The sequence below is a fragment of the Aspergillus fischeri genome, genomic scaffold (assembly GCF_000149645.3).
Source record: "Aspergillus fischeri NRRL 181 1099437636264 genomic scaffold, whole genome shotgun sequence".
Classification (NCBI taxonomy): Eukaryota; Fungi; Ascomycota; class Eurotiomycetes; order Eurotiales; family Aspergillaceae; genus Aspergillus; species Aspergillus fischeri.
In genome coordinates this window covers 2,428,178-2,454,681 of record NW_001509762.1, presented here as the reverse complement: position 1 = coordinate 2,454,681, position 26,504 = coordinate 2,428,178, and the positions used below count along the sequence as shown (strand labels likewise).

General features: G+C 49.4%; 7 protein-coding genes across 7 annotated transcripts, besides 3 other annotated features; 4 read left to right on the top strand and 3 right to left on the bottom strand.

Moving 5' to 3' along the window:
• Positions 1-720: 720 nt before the first annotated feature.
• Positions 721-3,477, top strand: NFIA_080950 (transcription factor domain-containing protein; the record flags this gene model as incomplete). The annotated part of the gene is made up of 5 exons (XM_001260047.1): positions 721-765; positions 861-1,173; positions 1,234-1,906; positions 1,975-2,526; positions 2,589-3,477. The coding sequence occupies 5 exons, from the start codon at positions 721-723 to the stop codon at positions 3,475-3,477; spliced, it is 2,472 nt and encodes an 823-aa protein (XP_001260048.1).
• Positions 3,478-3,809: 332 nt separating this feature from the next.
• Positions 3,810-8,666, bottom strand: NFIA_080940 (kinetochore-microtubule binding complex subunit SPC105; the record flags this gene model as incomplete). Its single annotated transcript, XM_001260046.1, has 5 exons — positions 3,810-4,624; positions 4,686-5,307; positions 5,359-7,952; positions 8,010-8,358; positions 8,424-8,666. The coding sequence occupies 5 exons, from the start codon at positions 8,664-8,666 to the stop codon at positions 3,810-3,812; spliced, it is 4,623 nt and encodes a 1,540-aa protein (XP_001260047.1).
• A 419-nt stretch (positions 8,667-9,085) lies between these two features.
• Positions 9,086-10,011, top strand: NFIA_080930 (40S ribosomal protein uS17; the record flags this gene model as incomplete). The annotated part of the gene is made up of 3 exons (XM_001260045.1): positions 9,086-9,260; positions 9,572-9,810; positions 9,943-10,011. The coding sequence occupies 3 exons, from the start codon at positions 9,086-9,088 to the stop codon at positions 10,009-10,011; spliced, it is 483 nt and encodes a 160-aa protein (XP_001260046.1).
• Positions 10,012-10,424: 413 nt separating this feature from the next.
• NFIA_080920 (uncharacterized protein) lies at positions 10,425-11,827 on the bottom strand (the record flags this gene model as incomplete). The annotated part of the gene is made up of 2 exons (XM_001260044.1): positions 10,425-11,667; positions 11,769-11,827. The coding sequence occupies 2 exons, from the start codon at positions 11,825-11,827 to the stop codon at positions 10,425-10,427; spliced, it is 1,302 nt and encodes a 433-aa protein (XP_001260045.1).
• Positions 11,828-13,712: 1,885 nt separating this feature from the next.
• NFIA_080910 (ENTH domain protein) lies at positions 13,713-15,809 on the top strand (the record flags this gene model as incomplete). The annotated part of the gene is made up of 5 exons (XM_001260043.1): positions 13,713-13,760; positions 13,834-14,071; positions 14,152-14,342; positions 14,401-14,512; positions 14,566-15,809. 5 exons carry the CDS (start codon positions 13,713-13,715, stop codon positions 15,807-15,809), a joined length of 1,833 nt encoding a protein of 610 aa, XP_001260044.1.
• Positions 15,810-18,774: 2,965 nt separating this feature from the next.
• Positions 18,775-21,086, top strand: NFIA_080900 (uncharacterized protein; the record flags this gene model as incomplete). The annotated part of the gene is made up of 4 exons (XM_001260042.1): positions 18,775-19,732; positions 19,789-20,108; positions 20,160-20,275; positions 20,333-21,086. 4 exons carry the CDS (start codon positions 18,775-18,777, stop codon positions 21,084-21,086), a joined length of 2,148 nt encoding a protein of 715 aa, XP_001260043.1.
• A 1,618-nt stretch (positions 21,087-22,704) lies between these two features.
• Positions 22,705-23,745, bottom strand: NFIA_080890 (acetate uptake transporter family protein; the record flags this gene model as incomplete). The annotated part of the gene is made up of 3 exons (XM_001260041.1): positions 22,705-23,028; positions 23,088-23,262; positions 23,339-23,745. The coding sequence occupies 3 exons, from the start codon at positions 23,743-23,745 to the stop codon at positions 22,705-22,707; spliced, it is 906 nt and encodes a 301-aa protein (XP_001260042.1).
• A 255-nt stretch (positions 23,746-24,000) lies between these two features.
• Positions 24,001-24,028: a microsatellite.
• A 14-nt stretch (positions 24,029-24,042) lies between these two features.
• Positions 24,043-24,080: a microsatellite.
• Positions 24,081-24,435: 355 nt separating this feature from the next.
• Positions 24,436-24,483: a microsatellite.
• Between the last annotated feature and the right edge of the window lie 2,021 nt (positions 24,484-26,504).

Below are 26,504 nucleotides of genomic sequence, written 5' to 3'. Positions count from 1 at the left end.
TCCTCCGACGGCGAAGGGACGGAAACATTACCAACCTTGTCTTCAGATTTTGACCTCCAGATCTTCTACCTCGAGACATTGAATCTGTCTGATGTTTGTCTTTCGGCTAAAAATTGCTACATCTTGGATAGTAGACTATTCAAAGAGACCCCGGGGCTACTCCATGGTGGGTTCCGTCAGAGAACTGCGGAGCACCAAGTTAACACATCCCAACGGCCCAACCGCTTCAAACTAAACAGCTGACCAGTTGGTTCGGTGCATTTCCTTTTATATATGATTAAACTTTCGAATAACAGCTGAACTTTTTCAGTGTCTAAGAAGAACCTTTCTCCTTAAAACTCCCCCTATTGAGACCTCGCAGCTTCCTGATCAGGCTTCCGGCAGGCCGGGTCCATATATCCTGCTCATGACTGCAGAAACACGCTGCCTGGTTTAACAAAACCATGCAGAACTTATCAATCGCAGCTGAGAGCGGTCTTTCTCTGGGGCCGCTGGACGGTCGTGCAAGTATCCATCAAGCACCAAGATTTAAGGACCATCATAATGTGAATCGAATACGTAACCCTCTGGTAAGAATCATCTGGATTTCTCGCTCGCTAAAGAAACGGCATTGATCAAAGTTGTCTCCCAGGTCTGCGAAGCTTGCTACGAGAGCAAGATAAAGTGTGAGCCCGATGCCTCCAACACGTCTTGTAAGCAGTGTACGCGGCGTCGCATCCCATGCGAACTCACTTCCCGGAAGCAGAAGCAGGAGCGTACAAAAAGGTAATCGTGCAGCAGACCGAAGCAATGACTTTCACAGTCACCCACTTTATGATAAGTTGTACATGGCTGACAGATCTAGACGCCTGTATGTAAAGGCTTTGAAAGAGCGCTTGGATAGGGTGGAGTCGCTGCTCAAAGCCGCTGGTCTCGTGGACGAGGAGAATCTTACACCTCCAGAAACCAGCAGCGATGACGGTGTGTCGCTCGAAGAGGACAAAATGGAAGCCGAAAGTGACGATGAGCTCTCAAGTCCACTGCCGCATAACTCGAGTGAGCACAAGGTTCGCTTGTTCAAGTCGGCCAATCAGCAGTCGGGACTTGAGTCATCTAGCAAGCTTTCCGGTACTGGGGATAGCCAGCATGTTTCCATAATTCGATGGGATAACAAGGCTGACTCCATATACTACGGTATGTCGTTCATCAAGTATCTGAGCCTTTCGCACTTCCTAAGATTCTGACCCGTTTCAGGACGTTCTTCCTCATTGTCCATTTTATCCAGAGAAGGGATTGAGTGGATCAAGCACAAGACCGGTGAAGTCAACTTTCTTCGTCTGCTAGTCTCAGACACAAGGCACGATAGTCCATGGGACTATTGGCGGCCTGACGTGTTCCACGATGTCTTTGCCTCGAAGGTCTTCAAACCTCTTCCGCCCCGAGCGGAGGTATTTTCCTTATTAGGCGATTATTTTCGAACAATCAATCGCTTGTTCCCGCTTTACCATGAAGCCTCTTTTATGGAAATGGTGGAATGGCAGTACACACAGCAGACGTGCGATGACGCTGCTCGGTGGGCCAGCATCAATGTCATTCTCGCCTTGGCCTATGAATACAGATACACAAATAGTCTCAAGTCGGAAAAGGACAAAGAAAGAGCATGGCTCTATTATAAGAACGCCATGTCGGTTTTCACTGAACTGACGCTGCGCCGGACTGATATGCTGAGTGTACAAGCCCTCCTTGGCATGGCGCTTTTCCTTCGTGGTAATTCAGGCACTCAGTCAGCAATGCCTTTAATAACAGCAGCCATCAGAACGTGCCACCGACTGGGTCTCCATCGTGACACTCCGCGGCCTCACCTTGCCCCAGCGGAGCAGGAGCAGAGGAAAAGGGTCTTCTGGATCGCCTTTATTCTAGATCAAAGGTAAGATCAAAATTATCAGCTTCCTTTTTGCCACGGCTGTTCAAATCTGATATACGATGGTAATGCAGTACATGTATACGAACTGGAAATGCGCCAACTCAACATCCCGACGATTTTGACGTCGAGATCCCTGCTGTTGATCCCGAAAATGATCTCTTGCTAAGTGACAACAAACCATTTTTCCAGCAACTTTGTCAACTCACCATTATCAAGAGTCGTATATACACGGAGCTCTATTCTGAAAAAGCCTTGCAGAATAAGACCGCAGCTGAAGTCATGAAGATCGTGAAGAAACTTCACGCTGAACTCGGAGAATGGAGGGCGGCGAACACGTTTGATGATCAATTGAAACAGGGAGCGGCAGGCGAAGATTTTCTGCGAGGATTTGCGTCCGCCGGCATGCAGTTCGTCTACTTCAACTCTTTGATCTTGATCCATCGGATGCCTCTAGTCATTGCCTTCATCTACCGACAACGTCTCGCAAATGGAGATTCTGCTCCTGATGATGCCAATTTGATCCTTCGAGAATCGTCCTCCTCCATTGCTTTTTGTTCAGAGGCTGCTCGGGATACGTTGAGGCTCGTTAATAATCTCCCATGGGGTGATATAGCATGGATATGGTAAGGCAACGATAGCATCAGGCACATGTTTACCTCCATTTTGATGCTCACTATTCGCACAGGTCCCTTCTGTATTACGTGTTTCTGGCCGTTATGACAATTTTCATAAACATTCTGCGAGACTCGCGGTACCCTAACGTCAGGGAAGACATTCAATCGCTCAACATGGCTTCGACATTCTTCGCCACGCTGATCCCCGGCGACGGGCCCTCCAATTACGCCCGGTTCATGACGCAAATGAGCGCAAACTTTGAACGAATAGCCAGATCTGTCGTAGAGCGAGATCAAAAGGCAACCAAACTCAGCCAACGAGCGAATTCTCGTGCATCAATGACCAGAGCAGAAGGCCACGATCTCGCATCAGAAGAACAACGAAGCCAGCGTAACCAACCGGCAGAAGCGCCAAGATCATCCCCTTCATCTTCTCCCGTCCACTCGCCCTCGATCATCGACATTCCCCATCTCCCCGGTCTTCCCCGCATCAACTCTTCCGGCTACGTGGTACCCGATAGCAGCCCTCCGGCGTCCGATGACCTCCAACCCTCAAGTCCTTATCCTCCACTTGAAAATACCTATCAAAACGGCGCAGCGCCATCTGAATCATCCGTTTCTCCCCAAGGATTCAATAATCCCACCTATCCCTTTGACGCCTTCTTCCCAATGCCGGTAGCCAACCACATCCCTCAAAGCGATTTCTGGCAAACCATCCCGGTAGCGGACTGGGGACTCCCCAGTTCGAATCAGTTCAGTGACGATCCCTACATGCAAGGCTTCTTTCAAGGAAGGGCACCGTCCTTCACAGCACCAACAACCACAGCGACGTCGAGCAATGTGCCATCGGTACCCATTAACATGGGATTTTCTTCTGAAACCCCGGGCCAATTTGTTAACGATCAGGGGCCGAGTCAGAGCATCTGGCCTGGGGGAGGGTTTGTAAACCCATTCTCTTAATATGGGATTGGGTTGCGCGTTCTTAATGCATTAAAGTTGTATACAAGCAACACAACAGGTGACGACATATTATGCTGAACATCATCTTGATGAATGACGCGATGAGCAATACATACTTCTTTTTAATCTTGGGCTCTGACCTTTGAACATCATATGAGACTTTCCATATACAAATGAGATATCTTCCGGAAGGTCACTAGATCAACGAACGCCGACCTTGAAACGAAAGAACTCGGAACAGCTATGTACAATCACCTTGGCTCTTAAATTACGCACCAGCTAATTAAACGCCGTAAACACCCATACCCTGTCCTTGTCCATCCATAGGTACTTTAAAAAACAGTCCCTGTAAGCATCCGAACAGCTTTACTCCAAACACCATTCCCAAGTTGTACTCCGGCAGTCTTCTCCCCCATTTCCTTGCAGAGGATAGTTCGCATCTCCGTCTCAGACATGCCGAGGTCATTGCCAGATCCGAAACCATACACCTTGCTGGCGATCACATCGGTCTCGAAATCCAAAGAACCGACGTCGCCGGACTCATTGCCCTGGACCACGCGGGTTCTCACCCCAAAGTCGACGTCGATTCGCCGTTTCTCATTGCTCGCGTGCTTCTTTGTGGATTTGGATGCGGGTGTTTTTCGGCCCTCGGCTGTGTCAGTTCCGAGAAGAGTGCACCTGGCTCTAAGCGACAGCTTGTCTTCTTCCTCGGATAGCCTGAGTTTAGTTACGCCGCAGAATTCAAGCATGCGGGCTTCTTCCTCTAGGCTGAGCACGGAGTTCCAAGCATTTGAGATGAAGCGCAAGAGATGCTTCGGAGCTATCGTGGCTGTCTTGGGCTCTAGGGTCTTGAGGTGCTTCTGAAGAGACTTGAGGACTAACAAGGCGATAGGAGATAGCTGCGGCGCTCGAATCGTGGACTTGCCGCCGTCTCTCGGGTGGTATTTCAACTCAAGAGGCAGGCTTGTCTTCTCGTCAATGCTGGACGGCGGTTGAGCTGCGTTTTCAGTAGCAAAGGTCGCCGGGTGGAAGACGAGTTGAAGCTGCTCCCGGTAGGACATGGTCAACAAAGGGCCTGCGGGTGAGCCGGAAGAGGTGGCTGATACGATAGACCAGCCTGTCTGAAGCTCAGTTCTCCGAACGGATTCTATCAAGTTTGTGAGCAATTGTCGAGCATACATAATGTTCAAATGAGCGAGTAATCTTACCCTTCAATTCACTGATTTCCTTGGCGCTCCAGCCATGGCACTCCTCTTTTACCCTCTCAGCTTCCTTAATCTGCGCCAAGTACTCAGCTTTGAGTTCCGCTCCCGACTCAAGACTGTTAGTCTTCTCTTGCACCTGGCCTTGAAGCTCCTGCAGCTGCTTCTTCTTCAACTCGATCTCATCCTCTAAGCAGGAGAGCTTCTCCCGCGCATTTCGCAGTTCATCCTGGTCGCAACTCTCCATCTCGTCCGCAAGTTGCTGTAAGTTCGCGGCCTCCTCTTGCAGCGCAGATTGTTTCTCGACAAGAGAAGGTACTACGCCATCGAGCAAAGTCTCATATTTTGTTAATAGATCTCCATCCGTCTTCATCTCATCGACATGCCGGTAGAGGCCTTCTTTCAGACCTTCAAGAAGCTTCATACGCCATTCGTACCATGTGGCTTTGCTCAGTAATCTAGCATGGGTCTTGACATTCCGGAACTGGTTGTCCATCAACAGCCGGATGTCTGGCGGAGCAGTGGCATATTCTCGGAAGAGTGGCGGGTTCTCAGCGTATGTCTCGGCTTCAATGGATCGAATCACCTGTCGGCCTTCAGAGATGTAGGATTTCAACTCGCGGCAGGACTAAGAGGGGGTCAGTATAGATCTAGGTCGAAGGGAAAGCAGATGGCTTACATGCTGATACAACTCAAGCATGGGCACAGTACAGAAACCGGCAGCGACACAATCTTCAAAACTGGCTGTGGCAGCCTTGGACTCGGCAGAGAGCCTAGCCGCTCTCTTACTCACACTCCCAGGGGCTGTAGTATGCCTTCGTTTGGTTGTAGTCAGCTCCATAAAATGGATGTTAGTCATGTTCAAGAAATCCTGTAGCTGAATAGGTTCAAACTCGGGCTCGCTATCTTGCGGAGCGACATTTCCCTCTTCAGCCGATGTTGACTCTGTACTGGAGTTGAAAGACTCGGATACGTCTTTCGCCGGAGTAAGCGACAAGGAGCTGGTCTTCGGCTCCTGACTTGGAGTCGTGCTACCTTCAGTGGGTGGTGCAATAACAGATCTACGAGTGGGTGAGCGCTTCAAATGTCCGACCGTCTCGTCCTTTGTCGGTGGTGCCGGAAGTTTAATGCTCTTCACTGGGCTTGCGTTGCGGCCCTTCAAGCGCTTAGGAGTATTATCGGCCTCCTCTTCATCATCCTGATCTAGCTCTACGGGTCGCTTGCCCAATAAACCCCGGGCAGCACCCACGTGTAAGCTCTTGCGCCCGCGGAGCTTGTTCTTCTTTGGTGTGAGGCTCGAAATCATATCCTTCAAATTCGCCGTAGGATCCAACTGCAGCGGGGGAATATGACCGTCTTCCCGCTTCTCCTCTTCTTCACGCTCCATGTCGACTTCTTCTTGGAGTTTCAGAGGATCCTCAAAGCGCACACCCGATTTGGGCTGCTCCTGAGGAACGAAGCGTGGAGCCTCCTCTCCGATTGACCGTCTTTCATCAAGCATAGCAGCCACGCGAGGCGAGCCTAGGCCTTCTTTGTCGATTCCAAGACCCGATGAACGCCGTTTTTCGTGAGGACGTAATACAAAAAGGGGAACGGCTTCACCGGTCACCGCAGTAGATCCAAAGAGACTCTTGCGGCCAGGGGATTTATCCTTGCTAGCAGAACGGCGGGTCTCAGACTGAAAAAGCTTCCTCGGCGATGCACTTCGGTTATTTGTCGTGCTCAAAGGAGTCTTGCTGGGCGTCATGGATTGACTGGCTTGGGGTGTTGAGTCCTTTGGCGAAGTCAATGTATTCTTCACTGGTGATTTGTGTGGCGAGTGTGCCGATGGCGTGTTCGACATTCGACGGCTCAGGCTCTGCCTGGTTGATCGAGGTCTGACACTGGCTAAGCTGGGGCTTCCACTTTCGGAGGCGACAGCAGCCAAGTGGAAAGAAACTGGAGATTTTGAAGGGGATTGCCGAACATTCTCCTGGAAGGGAGAACTTCCCGGTTGTTCATTCTCCGACTCAGAATTCGCGTCTCCCCTTTCCTGGTTTTCGTCGACAGTCGTTGGCAAAATTCGTCCCATGGCAGTTGTGAGCTCCATTCCAGCCGTCTGGTCTTCGTCCTGCCCATCTCGAGTTCCGGTTGCTGAAAGAATGCCACCAACTGCCCCTGTCATCTCCATGTCTGCCTCGTCTTCCATGCTGCCACCATCATCCTCATCGTTCCACCCAGCGGTATTTGCTTCCTCAGCATGTTGAGTCTGAAACGGTTTGTTGAGAACACCTCCTACAACGGAGGTGAATTCCATTGTCATCTCCTCGTCGCTAGCATTACTTTCGCCGCCTGCGGACCTGGTGGGAGATGCAGATTGTTTGATGCCGCCAATCACATTCGTGAATTCCATTGTTTGCTCATCATAGTTTGTCTCTTCGCTCGTTGACTTGCGCCGGACGGTGCTCTGGCGACGACTTGGCTGGATGATACGCCCAATTGCATTCGTTACCTCCATGCTGAGGTCTTCGTCCGCGATATTCGCCGAACCATCGGGAACAGTCGATGACTGGATTGAGCTGTGCGATGGATTGATATTCTCTTGGTCATGCAAAGCGCTGATATCCTCCCATTCGAAACTTTGCCTTTGGCCCTTTTTGATCCAAGGCTGGAAAGCGCCAGTGATTTCTTGGTCAGCGATTTCCATTGACATCTCCCCATCCTCATCGTAGTCAATGCCTCTCGTTCCAGCTTCTTTAGCTGCTTGGCGTAGGGCCTCGTTCAGGCGGGCGCTGGAACTGGTACTGGAGCCCGACCGATCTGAACGGACACTCGCAGCTGAATGAACAGACATGTCGTCCATACTCATCGCGGTACTCTCCCCATCAAATCCAGAGCCTGAAAAACTGTCATCATCATCGTCATCGTCAGCTTCCCTTGCAACGTCTTGAAGGCCAGTATCATCCAAGCCATCTGTAGAGCCTCCGCTGAATGGACTAGACGACAGATCTTGCGAAGTTGCAGGTTCATCATACGCTGAGGTTGAACGGTTCCTGAGCTCTTGCAGGTCCGGATACTCCACCGGAGAAAATGCAATGTCTGATTCCGCTACAGTGTCAGGTGTGGACGGGGGTTCTCTCTGAATGGCTGCTTGTGTCGGCGCTTGGTTCTCAGCGAGGGACGAAGCACGCCGGGTGGAGTTAGAAGCAGATGAGGAAGTCGAATCATCAGGGATTTCGACGACGTTCCACGTGTGTAGTGTCGCCTCTGGAGCGAAAGAAACGCGGCGGTTCGCTTTGCGCAGACAAGTGTTAGCCAACGGTAGGGTTCCTAGAAAAGACATTGACTAACCCATCGATTTCCGGCGCGCTTCTCTCTTTTCCAGTATAATCTGACGCTCACGCTCTCTCCTCTCCTTCTCCTCCTGTTCCCTCGCGGCGGCGATCGCAGAGGACGCATTGAAGCTATCGAAGGGATTGGCTGGATCTTCTGCGCCAGACGGCGGCGGCTGCGCGGGAGTAGCAACGTCTACCAATAGATCTCCTTTCCCTTGGTCATTACTATCGCTCTGGACACCGTCCTGTTGTGCGCCGTGCGCTGGAGTTTGTTTGCGCGTTTCTTCAAAAGACGGAATGTTTCGAACCGGAGAAACAGGAATTGTCGGTTTGAGAATAGATTTGAGCGGAAAAGCCATGGTAGACTAAATGATACTTCAGTCAACATCATGTCTTACAAATAAACAATTTTGAGCGGCCAGGAAAGTACCTTGCGCCGGTTGCCATTTGAATCCTGAAGCGCATCCAAACCACCAGGTCCTAAGCTCTTACTGCGGGATTTTTTATCTTTTCCCGCACGTTTCGCAAAGCCATCTTGACTTTGAGCCGCACCTATATCTGTTGTGGCATTCTCTTTATCTAACACAGACGTCAATCTCGAACGAGGCACATGGGCAATGGAACGGCGAGATCGCGGACGACCCGACCCCGCGGAGTCACCTCTGGACGCCATAATGGCAGGTGAAGAAGAACATAGACAAGAAAATGTCTAGGCAATCTCCAAAACCACTGATCAAAGACGGATTTCTACCTCCAGTTATATGAATCGCGATTGTTCTCAAACGGAAAGTAGCATCATCAATTCGACCCCGTCAACAAACTACAACATACATCAACAAGCGCGTCTCCCGGCCGCCGCTCATGTGATCATCCCCAATGTAAACAAACCAAAAAAGCCCTAGCCGAACCGCACCATTCCATATTTAGTCTAGTGCCCTCATCGCACACTCACACCACGGAATATCGAGCCATCGTCGAATAAATCTTCCTCAACATCGACGTCGACCACCGCCCCGACCCGACACCCCCCTTCGCGACGAATTTTATATCCAGCTCGACTTCGCTTCCTCGTCGACCTGAATTCTCGCAAAAATGGCTACCGAGTTGACCGTCCAGTCGGAACGTGCGTTCCAGAAGCAGCCTCACATCTTCCTCAACTCCAAGACCAAGGCGAAGAGCAAGAAGGTCGGCCAGACCCGGAGATGGTACAAGGATGTCGGTCTGGGATTCCGTACTCCCAAGACTGCCATTGAGGGCAGCTACATCGGTATGAGCGACCTACTCTGAGATTTTGCCGGCGACATCGGATTTTAGACTCGGAGACTGAGGCTACGATTACCTGGGTTTGAGGAATGAGGAAACCGCGCGGAATATCAAAAGGCAATCACAAGAAGTATGGCGCAGAAAATATGGGAAGAGGAGGCATCAGAAAGGGACGATTGCGCGACTGGTTTCGTACCGAAATCCAGTGCCGTGGCCTTTATCGCGGAGTTTCGAATTCCTCATCTCCAAAACCCGGGGATCAAATCCTGATGGCTAGGCGTCGAGGAATATATTCAGATTGCTAATTCGAAACAGACAAGAAGTGCCCCTTCACCGGTATGGTCTCCATCCGTGGTCGTATCCTGACCGGCCGTGTCGTCTCTACCAAGATGCACCGTACCATCATCATCCGCCGTGAATACCTCCACTACGTCCCCAAGTACAACCGTTACGAGAAGAGACACAAGAACCTTGCCGCTCACGTCTCTCCCGCTTTCCGTGTTGAGGAGGGTGACTGGGTCACCGTCGGCCAGTGCCGTCCTCTGAGCAAGACTGTATGTGGAAATCCTCCAAGGAACGACTCTGCGCGATATCTCCGGCAGCGGTTGATGCTGAAATGGAAATTATTATGGAGCGGTCGTCAATCCCCTCTCAGAATCAATTATGTCTAACTTTCAATCCAATAGGTCCGCTTCAACGTCCTGCGTGTCCTGCCCCGTACCGGCAAGGCCGTCAAGTCGTTCAACAAGTTCTAAACGTCGATAATGGATGAAGGGGGTGTTCACATGGAAAATAAAACCTAGGGCAGCGGCGTGACTGGATATAAGCGAAATGATCTGGCGGGTTGGGATTGTTTTAACGATTCTATGTCCCAGGTACCCTCCTGCAGGAAATATCCAATACAAAAAAATTTGATCCTCCTGTGTTACATACAATTTCTACAGCAGACCACGGAATAAGGGATTATCACGCGCGGCGGCTTTGGGAATGGAATTTTCTTGTCATGACTTAGAATCTGATTCATTCTGTCCTCGTATCTAACGGCGGAAGGGGGAGTAGATAGATATATTGTCTTGTGTCCTTCACTCTGCTCCTTTGAAAACCGGCCTTCTGGATCCTTCAACAGAACCATCTCGAGCACGCAAACCTGAGAGGTCCTGGTGAAGTCTCACTTTAGAAAACGCTTAATCCTCTCGCGATCTGAGGCGAATTGATCCTTGGGTGGATGCTCGGGTGTAGACAGATCAGAGATATCCTCCCCCATGATCATATCTCCGAGCTCTTCAATTTCTTCTTCGAAGTCATCCAAGACAATCACGCTAGATTCTCGAGAGAAAGTCTCGACTTCCGTAGGGGTGGATGATTCTTCGGCCAGAGACCAATTTCTGGTAACGGGATTGTAGAGCTCAATTCGATTGACAGGCCGAGCGTCCGGTGGCGTGATAGACGAGACAGTATGTGCTAGTCGAACTGGACAAGGCGTGTCAAAGACGGACTGAATGTCGTCACTATCATCATCATCTCCCTCTTCCTCTTCTTCTTCTTCTTCGTCTTCGTCTTCATTTTTGTCTTCTATCTCTTCGAATCTCTCTTCCTCTTCTTCATGCACAACGGTGTCATGCTGAACAAGATAACCTATTCCAATTCCCTTAGCCAGAGCTCTTCCTGTAGGCCTTACATCCAAGTTGTCTGGGTATGAGTTGAAGGTTGTTTGACGTAACCGGTTGAAAAACCCAACTTCAAGCCCTTGGCAAAATTCCTGCCAGTCTCCCTGCTTCCGTAGTTGCCATGACTTGAAGATGCCCTCGCCGACCATCTGATAATATGCCTGGGGCACATTGATCAGGTGGAGTAATTTACCCAAGCTGGCACCAGAAGCATGATCCAAATTCATACTGTCGGTCTCCTTGGAAAGAACTGTTCGTAGCTTTCCCCGAACACGTTTATAGGAGGCGATTTTTTCAAGTTGCAGAATCCTGTCGATATCTTCATTCTCGTGCGCAATCTGGATGAGTGTAGTGATCTTGAAAGAGCAAATTATCGCAGGTGTTTGAATCTCTCCCCATATAAGATATTCTCCTATGCCATTGTAGCCCGGGATTCGGATCTTGTTCTGCTGTACAAGGGATTTGGCGAAGTACACTGGGCCTGTAAGCTTCCTTGTATCGATGATTGAGACCATAGCCCCTTCCTTTCCCCACAGTGCTCGGTGGATGGGGGCTAGGATAGACTGAAATGTGGAGATGAAGGGGCTTGGATGGCTTGCGATGCTGACATGATTCAGGACATAACCGTTGAATTTTTCCGGGGCAATGTCGTCAGGAAGAAATGTGCTGACCTCAGAGTCAGTAAATAGGCCGGCGATGTACCGCTTCGGAGTATTGATGCCTTGTGAGTCGGCGTTCGACCATCTATACAGAAGCGGCGGTAGGTAGTCGCTTCGCGGAGATGTCGAAGATGTCTGTTGGGCAAATTAGCTACCATTACTTGTATATGCTTCTCACACGCCTACATTAGGTTCGGCTGCGTCGTCTCCTTGGTCCAAGCACCACCAGCAGACCTTTCCACCATGTGTGGTCAGGGGCTGTGCTGATGATTTCAAGACGTTTACACTGGGACTATGGCATCCTGACGAGGTATTTTGGTGATGAACAAGAGTAGCTGAGTGGGGTGTAGAGTTCTCCTGTCCATGTTTAGTAAACCCTCCCCGAAGATCCATGATTTAACTTACAGAGCTTGAGGTTAGAACAGCTGGGTCGGAAGCAGTGGTCCTGCCAGATATAGCGGTCCTTGAGCGGTAATTTGACGTGTCTATATCATCGATTTTCTTCTCAACGAGGGAGACTCCAAGTGACTGAGCAACATCGATGATTATGTCTTTTATTGGTAACCAATCGCCGTGGTTGAGAGGAGACTTATGGACACGGCCCCAGATAGGATCCCCATGTCGCTTCATGTCCGCCCATTGACTGTACAATGTTCTGCTAGCAGTTCGCCCGTCAGCAAAGCCGCTGTTCTCTAGGTCCTCTCTGTATCTAGTATTGAAGATTTCCTCAAACGCAGTACCATCTCTCTCAAAAAATTTATAGAGACAGCATAGGAATACTCTCTTGTCATCATTCCACGACACTTGTGGACGTCTGGTTGAAAAATCAAGCTGCATTTTGAAGCTGTTTTTCACAGAAGCCTCTAAAATCTTTGGCCTAGACGGAAAGTAGGAGTTCTGTAGGTATTGAGTAGTGGGAGGGACGCAGGTGGAATAATGTGTAAGATGATGAGAAAACAGTCGAGAGTAAGAGAGTAGGAACCAACACAAGTGCAGTATTCCGCAAAGATGACATGAGAGTGAATAAGAGGGTGAAGAGAGCAGACCAACACAAGGTAGAGGCTAGACTGAGGACCGTAGTAAGGTTTATAGTAAAGAGAACTCCGTAGTCACAGAGAATTCCTAAAGAGACTGGGGTAGCTGGCTGGGATGGCACGAAATGACGGGCATGAGGTGGTCAAAGATTTCATATCCATGAGAGGCAGATCAGAAGAGGGTAATGAATTTGCTCTAAACCAAGAAGTGTTGAGCTTCAGTCGAGGTGCGGGACAAATGCTGGAGGAGAGGTCTCGCCTCCCTTGCCCACTGCCATTTCCCATGTTTAATTAATGAATTAACAATAAAAGAGCGAAGTGATTGAACAGTGACTTGCTCAATTGTGATCAAGGCACTAAGACACGAGCATCAACAGTTGCATGGTTTCTGTCAGTGTCATGAGAATATATTCACTCCTAGGGATATTTATATTGCAGAGCTGTACATCGCAAAACTATGTTTGCTTGGGAACTTTTGAGTTGATTAAGTGGATTTATATGTCCATAAATTGCGTTCATTGTCAGAGGGAAATAAATGATTGAGAGCGAGTTGAAGCTTTAACTGTTAATTGGTATACTGGTGGTTATCAAACTGCGTCTCAGATGTTTACCCGATACTCGTGCCAGCGCTAGTCATGTTGGAGTAGCCGGAAAATCATCATCATCTAAGCCAGGAGCTCCACCGCGACTCATTCGTCTACCAAACACCACCGAGCCAACGAGCTCAAGCTCTTGCAGTAAATCAACTACCAGCACCAGGCTCTCCATCAACCCGTGCGATTTAATTCCCTTTAATTTTTATCAATCCGGCATTTCCGCCTCGATTGAAGGACTTGTGACCAGTGTCCTCTTTATCTCTGTCCTGACTACTCCGTGAGAACCAAGTGGCTCCGCAGCATGGCTTCTTGAACCATCATGATCAAATTTGGTGCTCATGTACACATGTCGATCTAGACTCCTTCCAGATACAACTTGCAATACGTCTTCGCTCCGCAGGCACGGTTCTGAAGTCCCAACAAGTCCCGCTATTGGGGCCATCGCGACGGTCCCCTGATTCTTATTACTACCCAAGTTCGGCACCTAAACATTGCCGACAATGTCTCAAAATTTTGAGAAATCCGTGAAAGGGGCTACCAAGGTCAAGGTTAGTCAAATTAATTTATTCGGTTCTGCCAATACTATCTTGGATGGTCGCTGATACGTTTCTCGATGGACAGCTTGCGGCTCCTAAATCAAAATACATCGAACACATCCTGGTTGCGACCCATACGGGCGAGGCGGGTGTTGCAGAGATATTCCGGACACTGCAACTTCGACTGCGCGATTCAACATGGACGATTGTGTTCAAGGCGCTAATTGTCGTCCATCTTATGATACGAGAGGGGCAATTGGATGCCACTTTACAATACATGGCGGAGAACCCAACCAAGTTAGCGATCAGCGGATACTCAGAAGGTTAGTTGCAAGCTGGGCTTGAATGGACGGAAGCATCTTGACGAATATGCATGTCCAATGCTGATGGCTCATGCCTGTAGTACAATCACAAGGGCATAACATCCGAAGATATGCCGATTACCTTATGGCGCGCGCAAAAGCGTTCGAAGCCACAAAGACCGACTACGTTCGGAGCGGACAAGGACGGATGAAGCGATTGACAGTTGAAAAGGGTCTACTGAGAGAAACAGAGATTGTCCAGAAGCAGATCAAGGCTTTGTTACGCTGCGACGTGGGTCTTCACCTTACTGTGACCGGTGCTAAATCTGTGACTGACAGTTTGCCATCAGCTTCTGACAGATGAAGTGGAAAATGAAATTACACTCACGGCCTTCCGGTTGCTTACATTGGATCTCCTGACTCTATACTCGGTTATGAATGAGGGTACAATAAATGTCCTAGGTAGGTTCCTTGTCCCGATGTTTTGTGGCTGTATTGACGCGATTGGCCATTAGAGCATTATTTTGAAATGTCGAGACCGGACAGCGAGCGCGCTCTAGAGATATACAAGACCTTCACCACGCAAACGGAGGAGGTCGTGAAGTTCCTGGGTGTCGCTAGGCACTTTCAATCTGCAACCAGATTAGAAATACCCAAGCTTAAACACGCTTCGACGGACTTGACGCGCCTTCTTGAGGATGATCTCAATGATCCCGATTTCAACCTTCGCCGAAGGGAGTATCTGGCTCGAAAAGGCGCAAAGAATGGTGGAGCAGACACCGCGTTGAAGTCCAGTATTACTGGGGGCCCTCAGAATACTAGTAATATGGGTTCTGCCCCGAGCCGCCCACAAACAGAACCGAACCCGCAGAAGAAAACCAATGCTGCTGACTTGATTGACTTCTTTGAACCTATCGAACCCAATCCGCAGCCTACAGCACAACCAACAAATTTCCAGCAACCGTACCAAGCACAGCAGCAACAGCAAACCATGCCGTTCCAGGCAACGGGCTTCCAGCCGCAGCAGACAGGCTTCTATACCCAGCAGACGGGTTTCCAGCAACAGCCTCAAGGGGCCTCTTTTGGTCAGCCGACCGGCTTTGGAGAACCCTTCACTCAGCAGAATAATAACCAATTTGGACAAGCGCAAGCCCCGCAACCACTCCAGTCTACCCCAACCGGGGCTGGATTCGGCGGCTACTCAGCACAGCCGCAGACATATGGATTCCAAACCCACCTTAGCCCCATACCGCAAAGCGGTGTTGCGTCATTTTCTCAGCAGCAACAACCCGCACCGGGTGTTCAGCAGCAGCCGCAACAACAATCAACCAATCCTTTCAGGCAGTCAATGTTGATGAGCACACCAACAGGGACTGCTGTGCCGGCGTCTCCGTTGAGCCGCCAAAACACGAACCCTTTTGCCAGACGCCTATCGACGGTGAATCCACAATTCACTTCAGGTCCTACTGAGGCGACTTCTCAGAGTCCAGCGCAGCAACCACTTCAGCCTCACCGAACAGGGACCAATCCCTTTGCTCGGAGCTCCTCTGTTCCTCCCCAGCAGAGTCAAGGCCTGCAGCCTCCAGCCGCAGCACCCTTACGACCGAACCCAACTGGAAGCACGAATCCTTTCCGACAGAGTGCCTTTGTAAACCAACAAACCGGCCAGGGCTGGCATGTCGGTGGTCAACAGGGTACCATGGGAGGACTCGAACAGCTGGAAACAATGCCAGTCTTTCCACGGCCCGGGATGGCCTAGCATAGCAGGTTGTCCACATAAATAGTCACCGGAAGTGAAGTCTAGATGGCTGACCGGGACATAGCGTATCCTATCGTTTGTTTCTGTGTCTTTATGCGTCCGTCTTTCTGCTGATTACCCTATACCTGTATTTCTTGTCCGCATTGTCACTGATTCGTGCATCAAGGCTTCTGGTGTTTGTATCATTGAGCGAGTCCGCAGCGCGGGCGCATTTTCTCGTTAAGACAAACAGCGCATAGCAGATAATTGAGGACGATATATATAAGTTGTGTTGGAATGGTAAAGCTTAGAGCGTGCAGTTTTGGAAAGTCCCGATATGTATTTGGTATGCCCCCAGTATATTGGGACAAAAAGGCATCTCTACCTAGAAGGTTTCCAATCAGAAGCATGTAGTCCCGAGATTCACGATACTCAGAATCACATCATACCACAAAGGTACCTATGTACCTGTCAATAGGCCGACCGTATTCTTTGTACAATTTCTACCTTTCGTGCTATTGGATCCAATACCAAGGAAAAGCTCTCTAGTATGTGAAACACCAACAGATACCATCCACTCATTACCAATGATCACCAGTTCATGCGGGACACCTTTGCCTTGGTGTTCCAACGGTATCGCCCTGAGAGCTACTTCAAGGGGGTCGCATTAGCGGTTCCCAACGCATCTGTTTGGAAAACAGTTGCGGACGGTGGCCAGTTATACGCGATACGAGGTCGTCTTGCTATTAGATTGTCCAAGACGTTCCCAGTCTCATCTCATCAATTGGCGACCGCTAGCCCGTGTCGAGTGTCGAGATGGTGGAGCAACGAAGCAAGGGAGCAAAAGAAGCAAGGACCTCACGCCGTATTTCGTATGCACTTCCAGGCCCAAAGGCCCACACGCCGAACCGAAATTTCTTCTTCAGGAATCCGGATACGCTGCAGACGGGGATGATGGCCGTACTGCGGATCGTGAGTCTACAGTCCACACGGCCGAGGCTGGCTTATGCAGTTACAGCGAGCGGACAGTAAAGAAGAGCCTAATCTACGGAGCATCTACCTTGTAAGGTATCGAGTTCGACGGTTAGATTCTGCGGTCAGATCAACGATCCTGCAACTGGCTCATGGCCATGCAGAAATTCCAAGTTTTCCACCTGTTAGTGCAACTGGGATGGGGCAATTGATGGCAACGTTGAACGCAGGGATGTCGACTTCTGCATCTGGTATATGATAGCGGCGATGAGGCAAGTGTCTGTATTCTATTTCTGCTTCGTTGTACCGCTTAGACCAGATGCTGAGTAGATACTCATACAGTACTCAGAACCACAGAGAGGAGACACAACGCGCTAAAAGTCAAAGGCCAAGGAGTCGTGTACCCACAGAGTTGGAATGTGGAATTCGGTTCTCGAGACTCCAAGAAGCGCCAACAAGGGTGATTCAACCGTCCAAATATGAGAGGTCATCTGTACACGTTGGGAAACATAACGGAGACTTGGGAGCCTCAGACTTTCCGACTGTGTACGCCATAGCTACTTTCCAAATAGTAAAATTCAAATGTATGGTTGCTCTACAAAATGCTCAGTGCTTGGCTTGAGGATTGCTCGAACTCCTGAGCCTTGTATCCAGCACAGTGCACTGTGTCATAAAGATGAACTGACTAAAGCATAGGCATCAAACAGTTGACGATTGGGTGAGGAAGATAGCAGTGTGATACTCTGATATTGTAAGCTGATCCTTTTCCAGCTGGTCCTTTGGAAGTCTCCGATACATCAGCCATGCGAGCCGCAAGGGGATTGGAAAACACATGGTAAATAACCTACAAGATAGGCTACTACGATGAATCGAGGATGTGTCCGATCGAAAGCAAACAAAAACATGTGGATTGCGGAGTCGGATTATTTTGACATGATGTTCGAAGAATGACAGCGCTTGAGGACTCAAGTACATCTGTTCATCCCCATGGACAAAAGGTTCAATGCCGAGTCAATACAAGGAGGGAGTAATATGCAAAGCAAATGTTGTGCACTTAAGATTGGCTTATGTGTCGGTCGTACAATTTCATATTTCATACTTATATAACCTCTCTATTCACATCGAATTATTCATAATATTAATGCCGAGATCCGATATCCCACATCCAGTCGTTTATAGTGACTTCTCCCATAGAATCAATACCGGTCCAGGGCTCCACTCGGTCTTCGGCAGCGACAGCATCCGGGATCTGGCCTCGTGTTTTCGACTCTTCTTATCAGTGTCAACCATGGGGTAGTCCTTTGCGCTTTTCCGTAGAAGTCCTGAAGGCTGGACACATGCACTCGAGAGACCCACGCCATCGGTTATGGCTTCATACAGGACTTTTCAGCCAGAAATTGTTCCTTGATCATTGTGGTTATCCACAATTGAAATCACAACTTCAATCAAGGGAGAGTAAGCTTGAGCTGGAGAAAAATAAAAATAAAAGTGAATGAAGAAAAAAGGTGAAAAAGATAAAATACCAATTGAAAATAATAAAAAGTAACAACGAGACGGACAAAGAATGACCCCAAATTGGCTGCGCTTACGGAATAATCGCGCTGTTCCCTCCCCCCTCTTCTATCGACACATCCACCGCCCTGACAAGTGACAACTCTTGTCTTGTCACTTCTTACTGCTACTGGCCTACGACTCCATCGCTGGCTGCTTTCTGCAGTCCTGCTCCTCCCACATATATTATTGCTATTATTCTCACCAATATAGTGCAGGTCAAAAGTCCGCGTCCTGATCCTCAGCCCTGTCCACCATTAGGAAAAAAATGATGGGCTTTTCCTGATAGGGGCAGTGTGCTGACCATTCAGCATTTCCCTTGGCTTTGGGTACCCTGTCCATTTCACCTTGTCACTATCCAACCCATTTTCTCCAATTCTTGTCCCCTCTTGCCAACTCTAGAAACAATGATTAATACACATGAGGATCATCAGCAAATACTGTGATTGCTGATTGAAGTCCGATGGATGCCAAGAACCCCAATATCCAGCCAACGGCATGTGCTCCTGCCAGCGGCCACGAGCAGGTCTTACCCATGCTAGGTAAACCAGCTGCTTGGGATTCCGCCATTACTACTACCTCGACTAATTCTGGTGGTACTATCTTTAATAATTATAATCATCCTCATCATCACCACCAACAGCAAGAGCCTCAACTTCTCCATCACCCTTTTGTTGCTGTCTCATCGGCTGTGACCACTACTGTTCCTGCTATCGCTCCCTCGTCATCCGCCTTATCACACAACCCCGACGAATCTGTAGCTGCAGCATCGCGCTCCGCCGACTCGGATTCAAAAAGTCGTCAAGATGTAGGCAAGGGCGCCCCATCGAAGCTTCGCAAGACTCGCAAAACCACCAATGCGTCCAATGGCCGGTCGACGTTGTTCTGGGTCCATACCGATCCGCAGTCGGTCTCAGAAGGAACGCGAGAAGAGACGCTGAAACGTATTCGCTCCCATGTGATGTCGGAGCACAATCGCAAGAAGAGATTGGAGAACACTAAGCGTTACAAGAGCAAGACATGGAAGCATCTTGCGTTTCAGCCTGTTGAGACCACCAGCTCCAATTCCTCCAGCGCAACTGCGGCGTCAGCGCCTGCCCCGAGTTCGGCATTCGAACAAAATACTTCCACCTCTTCACCCACCATTTCCTCCACACAGCATCACCAACGGGCCGAACAGGAATATGATCAAGGTCAACCGCAGATCAAAGAAGAGGAGGGACAGTTTGAGCTTGTTGTCACGAAGAGGACTGGCAATGTGGACAGCTACGGCGTCGGTGCGCCTTCACAGACTCAAACAGTCGGCCGTGTACAATCAAGATCCTCTCCCCCATGGGATGGATTAGGCCAAGGAGGGAAAGATCCCTTCAATACTTTACATACGCCTCTGTCGGATAGGATGTACCGACATTTGCAGCACTGTAAGCCAAATCGTCCGAGCTGAGGATGATGTTGCTTTGTTAATAGTGGATTTTAGTTTTGTGCAATTTGACCCGATTGGCATATCCGTTGCAACGACGATTTGCACCGCGGTTACAGGCTCATTGGGCGGCCCTGGTCCAACATGATCCGGCTTCGTTACATGCCTGTATCTGTGTCGCTGCGTCTAATGCCGCCTTGGAGTCCGGGGAGTTTCCACTGGTTGATCCCGCGAAAGCGCAGACGAGCCCGTTGATTTTGGACACCTTTCATCATCGCGGAGAGACGATCCGTTTGGTCAACGAGAGCTTATCGGACCCGCTTAAAGCCTCTAGCGACGAACTCATTGCGGCGGTGTCGATCCTTCTCACAATCGAGGTATGATATGGCCCATTGTCCCGGCTTTCACAGCCCTACTGACGAAAAAAGATTGCGTCGGGGAATCCCGACTACTTGAAAATTCATCTGGCGGGGTTACGACAGATGGTTGCTATGAGAAATAGCTTTGCTGATGTGCCACCGGATGTCCGCTTTCAGATATCATGGTGAGTCGAGCCGAGCGAAGTTTTTGGGCCCTGACGCGCATGATTGACCCGAACTAGGACCGACATTCGCGTGGCGTGCATGGCCTTCACAAAGCCGATCTTCCCTTTCGTCCGCTACGCTCGCCCCTCTGGGCTTACGCTTATACCACCTAGTAAAGATCATGCTAAAACTGCATCGCGTTTGATTCAGTTGATTGAGATACCCGGCGTCTTTGGTGATGCCATGTCCAAGGCGATATACGACCTGACTGAACTAATCTGGTATGCGGAGTGGATCAAGGGCGATCCAAAGTCGTCGCAGAGCTTTGACGACGAAACGGAGGATTACTTCAATACAGAAGTGCTCTACGTCGAGTATGCCCTGCATAGTGACCGATACACGCCGACCGGTGAAGCAAAGGGAGACGCAACGATTGAGGGTTGCGTCCGGCTGGTGTGCTTGCTGTTCCACAATTCCACCATATGGGAATTCTACCCGGCGATGGGTCCGGTATTTTCGAAACCGATTGTCGGGCTCCGAGTCGCACTTGAAACGACGATCCCGGCCGGGTATTTCAACCTGTGTCGGGAATTATTGATCTGGGTCCTGTTTGTGGGGGCTTGCAGCTCGCGGCTCTTGGCCCGCGAGCACACGTTTTTCATGACTGAATTGACCACGGCCGTGAGGAACCAGGGATTCCACTCCTGGCAGGAACTGCGAGAGCTTCTGCTGGGATACTTTTACGTGGATCGCTGCTACCTGACTTCACTGCGCGAGTTGTGGGACGAGATTCACATTGATGCCGACGCCAGTCGGTTGAACCTGTGTTAATATACAACAGACCCTAATGTATGATACAATGATGAGACATGGTATATACCGCATGATTGACGAATACATTGGCTGGACATATGACATTTTCTTCACACATCCGTAGAATAGCCTCGCAAATGTGCATGTGCCTGAGTAGAGACTCGCAATATATACCTCCCCTCGAAGCAAAACTAAATATAAGCCGACACAACGGAGAAGCGAGGGGAGAAGCCGACAGGGATTAAGTCCTCCCTTCAACCGACATCCCGATCGCCTAGCCAGGTCTAGCCAGGGTCGAACCCGAAGGAGGCCGTACGATCAATAATATAGCACATCCCGAGTCTAAGAATAACAGCTGACACGCATGACGCACATCCCGTTTCATTCCCTGCCCATCATATCGGGTATAACTCGGCCACGGCCCAAAAGCCGAGTTTGCGCCGCACCGAGAATTGACCGTATATCTCTCACGTCCACCATACTCCGTATATGTAACTTGATCATGTCACTACATCGCAGCAAACATCTACAACACTGAAGCTCTCTAAATAATATAATAGCAAGTCAAGAAGATTTTGCGTCAGGTACGGCAGCGCCAACAACAATACCATTAAATCAAAATAAGAAAATCAGAGAGCGACAAAAGTTCGAGTCAACCATCGAAAACCGAGAAATCACCGAACTACTGCTGCCGACCCACCTGGCCACCCCTTCTACTGCCACCGAAGAAGGAAAAATGCCTCAGGTAGGTTACATATAGGGTGTGGTGCCCAGTTTCAGCCCGAGTTTCTGTTTGTTCTTGTTCTTTTTTGTTTTTTACTATCGTGTTGCTGGTGCGCGAGTCCGTCAACGCGCTCCGTTGATGGGATCGACTCGATTAGGTTACTATTGTTCATATGAGGTATACTTACTAACTGGGTTATACTAACGTCGACGATTAAGCTTGATCTGTTGTGGTGGTAGGTTTCCTTACGCTTATGTGCTCTGATCTATGAGACGATTTGGCTGACGTTCGTTCCTAGGGTGTGGTTCAGTTGATTGCTGATGAGGTGGTTTGTTGCAAGTTGAGACTATGCAGCATGTTGTTGACAACCACCGGCATTGCCAACGCTTAATCTGATGGCAAGGGCTGTGCATTGGCCTGGGCCTGCTGCTCGATGGCACTAACTTATTAAAGCTGCACCGGCGCAATGACTCGTGTGGATGCCCGGAGTGATGCTCATACGATACAGTGCAGTGCACAGCATTATCGTCAACACTTCATTATCGACGGCCAACTAAATACAGACTGACCCCGCCCATTGTCAAGACAACAGGCATCATCATTATCCAATCCTGGACGCATTATTTATACCAACGGTCGGAACCAACAGAAGGAAAAGGGAAACATAATATTAAACATGTCCACAAGACCATCTTTATCTGCTGCGGATTCAGAGGTCTCACTTGCTTGGGCCCAGAGTGACCAAGCTCAGACATGAACTAACCAAACAGCAATGATCTTACGAGAATGGGTATCTGAAGCATTAAAAGTCAGGATCGTGCCGTATTGCCGATCCCTCAATCACGCACAGAGACTGATGCAATAGGCGCAACAGGTATAGGCTTCTGCAGCCTTTTCAATATACGATCGCGCTTAGACGGTCTCGCGCTCGGTCTTGGTTCTCCGGGCCTGTCCGGTAGGAGACCAGGGGAAGTGGGCGACGGGAATGACAAAGAAGCTGTTGCTGCTGTCGGCAATACCGGCCAGAGCGTTGTACCAGGCAGTGAAGGCAGCCAGGAGACCAAAGAAACCACCGGCCTTGATGACGGGAGGGTTGGGCTTGCCCGCGCTGTCGCGCTGGATGTAGCCGATACCGAGCAGGAGGAAGGCGAGATCGAGAAAGAAGAACAGGAGGAAGAAAGCCACGGTAGATCTTAGGGTGCAGAACAGCAGGATGGTGGTGAAGATGAACCAGCCCTGCGGATTGTTAGCTGCGGTCGCTGACAAGAGGACAAAACCCGAGCAGAAGAACTCACCATCAGGAACAGACCGAAAGAGTTGTCAAACATGGAGGTGCTGCCATTGTCGGCCTTGACGAGAGCCGACTCGATGTTGAAACCACCGGGGGTCAAGACAATAGCGAAGGAGATCCAGAAACCACCATAAGAGGACAGAGCAGTGGCACCAAAAGTGTTACCGATGGCCATTTCCCTGGACTATGTGAGCGGCCGCGGCAACAAGATACGATCACGGAGCTCGAGCTCCAACGAAGACAGAGAGAACCTACCACATGCCGGCAAGCAACTGAACGAGACCACCATAACCGAAAGCAAGAGCGACGACAATGTTGGGAGCGGTGATGTCGCGAGCACCCATGTTGATGCAGCTCAGCACGAACGTGGTGAGGGCGAAAGCACACAAACCCAGAGGAGCAGGGTTGGCAAACTTGCGCTTCTCAACGGACTTGTACAGACCAGGCTGGAACTCTCCTCCGAAGGGAGGGAGGTTGTACTCGGTGGGATTGGGCTTGGCCAGAGGACCATAGCCAAAGCGAGCAGCGGCCTTGGCCACTTCGTGCTCCTCGTGGGTCATCTGCGAGGTAAGCTGCGGAGCACTGGCATTCTCAGAAGAGCCGTTGATGGTGTTATCCGGACCGACGTCCTTCTCAAGGGCTGCGTTGTGCTCGGCGGACATGGTGCTTTATAAGAACTGTCAGACGATCGCAACTAATTGAAATAAAAAGTGGAATCCAGCTAGCTGGAGCAATGGAGGATTATAAAAGGTAGGTGGAAGGGGAGAGAGACCACACAGCACTGCTGGTTGGGAATTTAAGAGGCAAAATAGAAGCACAGCTATTGACGACAAAGCAGAAGGATCCAAAGGATGAAAGGGAAAAAGAAGAAGAGGAGGAGAAATATATGCTGGATATTATTCCGGAGGGAACCTCTCTTTTTTTTTTTTTCCTTCTTTTTTTTTTACCTCTTCACAGGTAAAAAAAAAAAAAAAAAGAAAAGGACAAAAAAGAAAAATATGGACCAAAATAATTCCAAAGAGGCCAGACCAGAGAAGCACGACCACAACAACAAATGACACGGATCAAAAAGAGCAGGGGAAGGAAAAACAGAGCAACTTACCTGAATCGGGATGAAGGGCCGTTAGTAGGGATTTAGTCGAGGCTAGTCTTAGACGGAGCAGTGAGGACGAGGCACCAGCGCGGAATCAACTAGTTAGATAGTCTCGTAAGTCGAAGCTCGTAAGCAACCTTGCTAGACTAAATATTAAGACTACTGTGGAAAGGATGCGACCCTGGTGGATGAGCACTAACTTTAAGTACTCCGCCCGTCGACAAGGGAATGTGGAGACTGGAGACTGGAACAGAGCGACTGGAAGGATGAATGGGGTGGATGGATGAATGGAAGGAGAGAGAATGGAACTGGAATGGGACCAGAAAACTACGGCTCTTGTTTTGAGGGAAGACGGGGAAATTGGCTCTTACTACTGAATTCTCAAGTCTTGGTTTGGAGGAGGTGATGGGCAGCTAGTACTGGGTAGGTTGCTGTTGTGGAGATGATGATATCGAATAATTGTCATACTTATGCCGAGGGGAAAAAAAAAAAAAAAAAGGAACGATTATGCAAATAATAGTGACGTGCCTTCTTTTCTTCCGAAGGAAGGAAGGAAAGCGGGGAGGACATTAGCTTTGGAGTCTTGGACCAAGTCGATCAAACATACAAACAATATTAGCCCAGCAATCTAGGACGAACGGGGAGACGGAAAACTCTCCAGGATTCCTGGATAAAAGGAAGTTTTTCTTGACCCAGCATGCATTGCTGTGATTGGTTCGAAAGAAACTCACGGGTTTGAGTCCATAGGTACGTGTTTCTAAGGTACTATTTGTAATCCCAAGACCCGGGGATCAACTACAGAAGGGAGTGGAGAGGAATAATCTCCGGGGAAAGAGGCAAATCTGAGAAGATCATCGGAGGGGAATAGTAACACCACAGATGGCAGAGTAGTACAGACAAGAAACATTATTTTTCCCATTCTTCAGCCTACCTTACTCTGCGGGGTTACTTCTGATGAAAGCTAACTCTTGTGTCCTGGCTCTGATGGACTTCTACCGGCCTGCATTCGGATTTGTACCTAGATAGACGAGAGTACGGAGTGGTATCCTGTCAGAATGGACGTGACACGACAATTTAGTAATGCCACCTTACTTGGGGACTCTGGTCTTCTGTCCGCACGCGGCAAGTTTTTGTGCCGGTGATTCCGTCATTGATCTTCCACTTTTCGCTTTATCGCTTTCTCCCCTTACTCGTCTTGTTAATTTCAGATTCTCAATTAGGCTCGAATTGAAGTTAATTTTGTTCTCAGTCAACATTAATAAACCCATCTCGGCCAGGTTTGATGAAATGATGAAACAAAATTGAAACCCATGCGAGGAGCTTTCTCGTAGCTTGACGGTAGAACGGGTTAATTGGGAAACTGTGATGCTCATGGGCCCATTTAGGTAGGCAGGCTGCCGATCTATCCATGATACTTACTTCTATTCCTCGTGCGCATCATCCCCACTAAGCTACCTCGTCCTGTACTCTGTGGTCTTACTTGGCCTGTCCTACATACGAGTTCGCGCTTTTTAGTCTACAGCGGCTGGTGGGAGCGGGACATTAGCCGGTAACCGAGCTGGAGAGCTTGAAGTCGGACAAGGCGATGGTAGGTAAAGCAGTTACTTGTTCCGGTGACAGAGACAAACGACAGAGGGAGCCGTGCACTACTAGGTAGATGCAGCTTAATAGTTTGGCCTTCTCTTCGACAACTTGACAAGCAAACATCATCCCTTAATGAGGATGAGCACCCTTTTTGCCATGGCCTCTTCCAAGACATCTTTTAGCGTTGATTTGTGGAATACGGATCGCCCCGATGGCAAACTTTCCTGCAGCTGCTGAGTTAAACCTCCCCGGTGAGTAAGCATGCACCAAAAGGTACAACCTCATGATACTATTGATGAGCTTTCCCCGGTGGAGGAAAACGCACCAATGACGGATGCGGCTTTGCCAGTATGCTTGTCACACAAGGACGCCAAGATAAGAGTAGATAGTCTGGAACTGAGCTGGCCCCAGTTTCAAATAATTTCATTAGTGATCATCAAAGCCAAACACGTCCAGAGTACACGAACTTGTCCACTTAGGCTACGAGCTCGCTCTCAAACCTCAACTCCGACTCAACAAATAATAACAATATCATTGAACACCTCGGATTGTGGATGTTCTGCCGTCTTCCCGCCCGCCGTTTCCCTCTTGGGTAATTTATCAGCGGCTGAAGTCTGACGGGCCAACCTTTACATGTCAATGATATTATCAGTGACGAATAACTGGATTAGCTTGAGCCCATTGCTTTAGATCTCACGGGGCGGACTTGCTTGTCTTACACTCCTACTACAACCTCTCATGTGT